Genomic DNA, 7564 nt, shown 5'->3' on the forward strand with positions numbered 1-7564 from the left:
GGTCGCCAGGCCCCTCGCCGGGGGCGGGGCCGCGCTGGCTCCGCCTTGCGCAGCAACCCGCACCGGGCAGGGCCTCTGCACCTGACGGGGCGGCTCAGGGGGCTCCGGTAGCGCCTCCATTAGCTTCGGGGCGGAGGGCCGGGCGCGGGGCGGCCCTCGCGCAGCGCGCTCTGGCGGCCTATGGCGGCTGGGAGGGGTCAAATGGGGCGGGCTACGGGGGCCGGGGTAGGCCAACGCTTGGCGGCGGGCGTTTCCCACTGTGCCCCGCGGCAGATTGTACACAATCATCATGGCCGCCGCCGCGTCTCCCTCCGCCGATGGTAGGCGCGGGCGGCGGCGGGGCGAGGCGGGCGGCCGCGGCGGGTCTGGGCCGGGGCGGCGCGGCGGGGCCGGGGCTCGGGGCCGCCCGGCGGCTGGGGTCTCCCTGTGCGCTCGCCCCCAGGTGCCGAGGAGCCGGGCATGGAGGCGGAGGAGCTACCGCTGGGCTGCGGCGGCGGCGGGGAGGGCGGCGCGGCGGCGGGGCGGCCTCCGGAGGCGGAGGAGCGGCCCGACCTCTCGCAGGCGTCTGTCAGCAACGGCAGCGACTCGGAGAGCGGGAAGGAGCTGGTGGAGCTAAAGGTCATCTGGAACAAGAACAAGTACGACGTGAAGTTCCGCCTGGACAGCACCGGGGCCGACCTGAAGCAGAAGATCCACTCGCTCACAGGTCTGTGCTGCGCTGCCTCCAGCCRCAGCCGCTCCTCTCGCCGAAACGCGCTCTGCGGCTGGGAGGCCTGCCCGTAATCTTTATTCTTRCCTCTTAGGCCTTCCACCTGCTATGCAGAAAGTTATGTTCAAGGGACTTCTACCAGAGGAGAAAACGTTACGAGAAATCAAAGTGACGAATGGTGCAAAGATAATGGTTGTTGGATCTACTATCAATGATGTTTTAGCAGTAAACACACCTAAAGAAGCTGCTCAACAGGAGGTCAAGGCTGAAGAAAATAAAAAGGAGCCCCTTTGCAGACAAAAGGTTATTGTTGTCTCAATAATTCCTGGTATGGGGGAATTAYAGGATTTATGTGGTTCTGTTGTAATATCCTTCTGTTACCTTTGAGTTCTGGTCCTATGTAACACGGGCTTTTTTTTTTACGTAGTAAAGTGTTAGAGGAAGGGCTCTCTGTAGAGAACTTATAACAGTAGAAAACATTATTTAGCCCAGTAGAAGCTGTGGCTTCGCAAGGTGTCTGTTGTGCTGGTGCCGGGTATGTTCTAGCATTTAAGACAAGAAATGGAGAGTAATGAAAATATTTCATAGTTACTAGTTCGTGTACAATATAAGTTAGCTGCATTTAAAAGCTAACTAATCTTTGTTGCCCAAAAAAATAGTTTGACCTSTAAAATTGCCTTCAAAGTGGATACCCAAGGAGGAATTTCTTCAGCTGTCCTAGCACTGGGGGGAACATGAATGCTGAATACTTCTTTCACATCTTAGAAGTGTTGCCCCCTAATAGGGAGTGCAATGCAGTAGCAGTTTTTCTTGTGGCTGTGCTGCAATGTTGTGGGCTGATAAAGGATTTTCAGCTCAAGGTATTGTCAGCCCCACACCTTCCTCAAAATAAATATGATTAAAAGTTAAAATGTTCATCATTGCTGTATAACCTTTATGAAACATACTTTTGTTTTTCTATAATCTGTCATAGTTCACGTTCACTGTAAGTCCCATCATGAGTAAAGGTACTCAGCAAATTAAAAACTGTGAGCATGTTTTTCTTAGTTACTACTGCTCTAATCTGTTGTGGCTGTGTTATGGTATGTTGCACTGTCAAAAGTAAGGGATTTCTGCCATTCACTGAACATAACACTTGACTGTTAAAACTCTCTTGCCAAATGACAACTATGTGATTCAGCATGTATGATATTAAAGTGAGACTTTTTAAATACATATATATATTCTTGAAGGGATGTTATCCTTTGCGTCACATTGGGATTTTATTAGCTTATATAATTTCTTAAGGTTGTCATAGAAAGTGCTCGGTGAACTTTGAGAATTAACCATTTTCTGTGTGATAAATGACTGCAAATAGTCCTTAACTGTCTCAGTGTTGTTGGGATATGGTCAAGGTACAGTCAGAAATAAACTGCGGAATTCTGGTGTATTGGTGTAAATTCTAATTTCTATTTTATATTGTAGCAACACAGAAAAGTRTTGGATAAAGGCAAGCCTGATGATGTGATGCCTTCTGTTAAAGGTGTTCAGGTAAGTAAATAAGTATATGGTACACTGTCAAAATCAGAAAAGAGCTAATTTACTGTGGTTTGAGGCCTTCTTTGCTGGCTCTGTTTTTCCTTGAAATCTTAKTAGAAAACAGTGGATAGTCCTTATGCTTAAAAAGCTGGGGATACAGTTTTTACTGTTAGTTTTTCACTGTGACTCTCTGCTACCTTTTTGTAGGAGCGCCTGCCAACAGTGCCATTATCCGGCATGTACAACAAGTCGGGGGGGAAAGTAAGATTGACTTTTAAACTTGAGCAAGACCAGCTATGGATTGGTACAAAAGGTGAGCAACTCTAAAACTGAGATGAATARTTCTTATTTAGGCAGTTAAGTGATTTCTGCAAATTAGAAATATTTTCTGATGTGAATAAATTGTATTTGGAAAATAGTATCAGTATTTGAATACTTCAAAACTAAATTTTGCATTCTTTTCTCATATGTCATTCTGTCAGATCATTTTGATGTCAGATGTCAGATCTGTCACATTATCAGATATTTTACGTTTGTTCTTGAAAAACTTGAGTTCAGTTTTGCTGGTATGACTTTCTAGTCTGCTGTTCATAGCTCCCAATTGTATATTATAATATTTGGCATTTATAGCGTATCTCAAGATCACTTCATAAACATTGATTCGATCCCCACATCATAGAGAGGCTCAATGACTTGGCTAAAATCCCAAAGGGAATCTTAGAACTGGGAATAAAGCTAGGAGTGCTGGCATTTCTGTCATTATCTGTCCTTCCAACCAAAATTAGTTGGGTGTCTTGTTTCAGTGATGTGCAACTGCAGAAACTATGACATGTGTTGCTGTGCAGAGGAATCAGTTTACCGTCTTGAGTGGTGCCAGGAGGAGCTGAAAGTGCTGTGGTGATAACATGCATTGCTGAGGACGTCTCAGATAATCCCCCTGCCTCCAAAGGAAGCTCTGCCCCTTTAATTTGACCAGGATGGGGCAATATTATAATAATGAGCAAGAAGAATAGAAGTGCTTGCTCACTGTCCCAGTAAAATAACCTAATTGGATGGTAATATTAGCTTTGGATGGCACCTCCAGCTGCTGCGTTATTTCCAAAGTAAGCAGAAATCTCTGAAGTTTCTGACCTTTCGTATGTAGGACGAACTTGATTGTGAAGACTTTTTGGCTTTAAAATCTATTTCAGTGCCAATTGCAGAGATTTCTCCTGGGCTAAGTGATGGAGGGAGACCTTGTATTTTTTTTTTCCCCCTCATAGGCTGGGCGGCTGAGTTTTTTCATTATTGGTGGTGTGTTCTAAATGCTTGGTTAGTATTTCAGTAATTAATTCTCCCATCCCACCTTCTAAAGCAGTTTCAAGTTTAGTATTCCTAAAGTGTTSTGGGTTAGTGTTTCTTAAATACGAAATTTGATTCTTTGTGTAACTATATGTCTTTAATATAACCTGTCACCCTACTTCCCTAAATTAGCAGCAACTTACTACCTTTAGGCAACTCTAGTAGTTGCTGGCTGTTACGAGGAAAAAWTCCTTCCTGCTCAGAGAAATTTATGGCAGATGCCGGCACATACGGACTGGAATAAACACAACTACCTGTTAACGCTATTTCTGACTGGCTGGTCCTTGAAGATTGAAACTCTCTCTCTCCCACCCACCCTTCCTGTGCTTCACAGACCATTTTGTACTTTTTTTTGTAATCTAAGGTTTGCTGTAGCTAGATGTTTCTTAGATACCCTATATTGTTTTCACAGAGGCATTGATAATACAAGTTTGTCTGTTGCTGAGATCTTGTGAAGAGTAATTGATTTGAATGCGAAATGAGTGCAAAGTAAAATTCATTACTTAGTGAATAAGTTCAGAGTGAGCTTGGTTGAAGCACAAAAATGCAGAATATTTGTTCTTTGCATCACAAGCTAATTTACAAGATACAAACCATGTATTGTTCATTTCCCTATGTGCTTTTTATAAGTAGGTGCTCTCCTTTGGCTCACACAAATTAAAAAGTCATACTTAAATAAGGAATTCAGTGTTCYATTTCTCCTTTGTAGAGAGTTTGTGGTTTTCTGTCTTGTACCTAAGAAGATAATTTTAGGCTGACAATGAAAGCTGGAATTGAAAGGAAGGTTCTTGGGTTTAAGTCCTTAGTAAGAAGAGAGGACATAATGAGAGAGAAGAAATCGGCCATGAACCATGTACTTTGTTGKTTACATCTGGCTGGCTGACATTAGTCTGTCATGTAATTGTATGGGATTTTTTCAGTCTCTTTTTGTTTCTTTCCCTATTTACTCCTCATCAACTTTCTTCCCTGTCTTTTTATAGTGGCAGTYGAACACTACCTCAGAATAAAACTGGGACTACACTTCCAAAGAGTTAGCTGATCTTTATTCAGTTTTTTTCACCTTTATCCTCTTCATAAAGCTTAGTTTACTCCTTTATAGTCAGTCCTGCATATTCTTATACCTGGATTTACTTTCACTAGAGTGAGTAATCCTGCCGATCAGAGAAGAGTTACTTACAGAGTTATGTTAAATAAACCCTTTCCCCCGTCCCTGCCACCTCAGGTCTAAAACAGGTAGATTGAGCCTACTTAATATGGTGCAGAGATGTAAAAATCTGAGCAATTCTATGATACATGTTTAGATATCTTTGAATTACTGACATACCAGTTKTTGTGGAAGACTGACTTTCAAGCAGCAAATATCCAAAGTTCACCCTAAAAGGAAAGACTACTGACATGAGGTCCTCTTGGAAGTAATAGAGGTGGTATTTAAAGTTGACATGAAGTAGTGCTACCTCGTATATCAGAAATAATACTTTGATCAATTTTAATATAGAGAGAACGGAAAAGTTACCAATGGGATCTATTAAAAATGTGGTGAGTGAACCTATTGAAGGACATGAGGATTATCACATGATGGTAAGTAACCCTTCTACTTTAATGATATCAATCTAATTATTTCTGTGTATTTGCAAGAAGTGAGAGTTTTAAACTAGAGTAAATCTGAGACTGATAGTAAACAAACTTCATGTATTGTAAAGAGTTGGAATGTCAGTGTTGTCTCCTGTCATGTAAATATTTGGGGTAGTGTATAACGAATGTCTGCTACTTTGTGGAACTCTTGACTGGTTTCCTGCTATTGTTACTGCTACTTAATATCCTCCATCTTAAGACAATATAATCATAGTAAAATATACATACATACATACATATATATACATACATATACATATATATATATACATATATACACACACACACACGTAGAAATATACAATATTTTCCTAAAATGGAGTGTTTTACTTTTAAACAAAGGAACTGTAGGGCAGACTTTCAAATAAAACATCACCTTTCAATGTGAATATGGAACACCAAACTCTTGTAAAAAGATGTATCCCATTTTAGTCCCACTTTCATTTTTAATTTTGTTTTTGTTTTTCCTTTTGTGATGTGCAATTTTAAGTAAGCATTTAAACTATTATGCTTCTTTATTATATTCCTCCAAAAGACCTTGGCATAGWAATCTTTAGTTTGTGAGAGCTACCTTCCTTTCACCATAACTATGAATTAATATTCTTTTTGATAGTGCTTGCTGCCAATCATTTCCTTTAAAAATACAAAATAAAAGCCTTACCTCACACAGTATTGAGGTCATTTTGTCAAGGAACTGTTAGCTTGATTTCTTAGCATTAGTGATACTTTCCTATATCTAGTTTAAGCCTAGTTTCTATGTCCTTTATATAAACAACAGAACGTGTTGGAGGTTTGAAAAAATAGACGCTTGATTTTGCAATAATTTTTTTCCAYGTTTAAGTTTCTGAAATACTAGTATTCTGAAAAGAACAGTGCTAATTCTGCTGGAGTTCTTGGATGTGTCTTTTCATCTGTAGTTTCTTCTGAGGTTTTGTTTACAAAATGTGGGAACTAACCTTCAGTGTTGAAGTAAGTTCCTTCTGTACAAAAGTCTCTTCCTTTCTTTAAGAGAAGAAAAGAGAAATACTATATCTTAAAATTGTTGTCTTCAGGAGGGAGCTGATCTAGTCTTTGTCCAAATATTTGATTTTTTTTTGTTTGTTTTGATCACCTGTGTAGCATAATCTAAAGAGGCTATTGTTCTGTAGTATACCCTTATCCTGAAACAAGGATAGAGATTATTGCCATGCTGTAATACTCCTCTTCTATTTATTCTGATGCAATTAGAGAGTAATACTTTGTCTAAATATCAAATTCTGAGAAGATTCTCCCCCCCCCCCCAAAAAAAAAGTCGTTACCTTAGTTTCCTTCTGGCTTCTTGGTTCTGTGCATTCTGGTAATTGCTTTAGAGATTTATCTTTGAGTTATGCTTCAGAATCTGATTTCCAGAGTAAGTTTCTTAAGTTCTTGAAACTAGCCAAGAGTKTTTATTGCTGCTATGATATCTTAAATGAAAGAGCTTGTAATTCTACTTAGTACTTTACAGTTCTTRTTTCTCTGAGGAATATTTTCTTCACTTGCATGCCAAATGTTTTTAGTGTGCACAAAGTATTTGAAGGAGGCAGTAGGTGCAATGGACTTGCTTGATTTTTTTTTTTTCCTTAGTGGATAAATTGGATGTCCAATCTGACTGGTATAAACTGTTCAATTTCCTATTTGTAAATGTTGTCATTTTTAACTTTGCAGGCATTTCAGCTGGGCCCAACAGAAGCATCTTACTACTGGGTCTATTGGGTACCAACTCAATATGTTGATGCAATCAAAGACACGGTGCTGGGGAAATGGCAGTATTTTTGAAAGCACGCTCACCTCTGGCACAGGAAAATGACATAAAGCTAAGGACACTGCTGGGAGAGGCCTCCAACATCCCTGGATGTGATAGTCCTGGAACTTATTAATAAAATATGATAAATGAGGCATTGATGGAAGCCAGAGGTGATGTTCTTTCACCATTAGTTTACTTTTAACTTAAACTTCAGCATCCCTTTTCTGCAGTCAGCTTCAACCATATTTAAAGCAAGTATAATGAAAATCAATAAATCTTAATTCACAAAATATTGTGTGTAATACACTTAAATCTGCTAAGAGTTGATCTTCCATTTTAGTTTTAAAAAGAAAATATTACAGTCTATTACTGAGGATTTTTTACATGGTTGGAACAAAAATATTTTCATAATCTTTCAGTTACAAACATTAGACTTTAATTTAGTTATTTGGTTGTGACTGAATTTCAGAAACAGTTTTTTAATATAAACTTTCAATAGTATGCAAAATTGATGTTCAGTAAGCCATATTCTGCTGGGCCTTTTATTTCAGGTTTGACTTTTTGGTAGGAAAACTTTTTTTAACTCAGTATGGGGTTTT

The 7564-nt window shown here is 39.8% G+C and overlaps 1 protein-coding gene across 3 annotated transcripts; it reads left to right on the forward strand.

Moving 5' to 3' along the window:
- The first annotated feature begins 37 nt into the window (after positions 1-37).
- On the forward strand, positions 38-7128 carry UBFD1 (ubiquitin family domain containing 1). Of its 3 annotated transcripts, none has more exons than XM_085309874.1 (7): positions 38-107; positions 443-706; positions 804-1012; positions 2174-2239; positions 2435-2540; positions 5064-5146; positions 6887-7128. In XM_085309874.1, exons 2-7 carry the CDS (start codon positions 460-462, stop codon positions 6995-6997), a joined length of 822 nt encoding a protein of 273 aa, XP_085166000.1. In that variant the 5' UTR covers positions 38-107; positions 443-459; the 3' UTR covers positions 6998-7128. The 3 variants fall into 3 exon arrangements, with proteins under 3 accessions (XP_085166000.1, XP_085166001.1, XP_085165999.1); XM_085309873.1 differs by lacking the exon at positions 38-107 and adding an exon at positions 236-320; XM_085309875.1 differs by lacking the exons at positions 38-107; positions 5064-5146; positions 6887-7128 and adding exons at positions 235-320; positions 3031-5044.
- Positions 7129-7564: the final 436 nt, after the last annotated feature.

Source organism: Rhea americana, unplaced genomic scaffold, assembly GCF_003343005.1.
Source record: "Rhea americana isolate MKP2758 unplaced genomic scaffold, rheAme1 scaffold_305, whole genome shotgun sequence".
Classification (NCBI taxonomy): Eukaryota; Metazoa; Chordata; class Aves; order Rheiformes; family Rheidae; genus Rhea; species Rhea americana.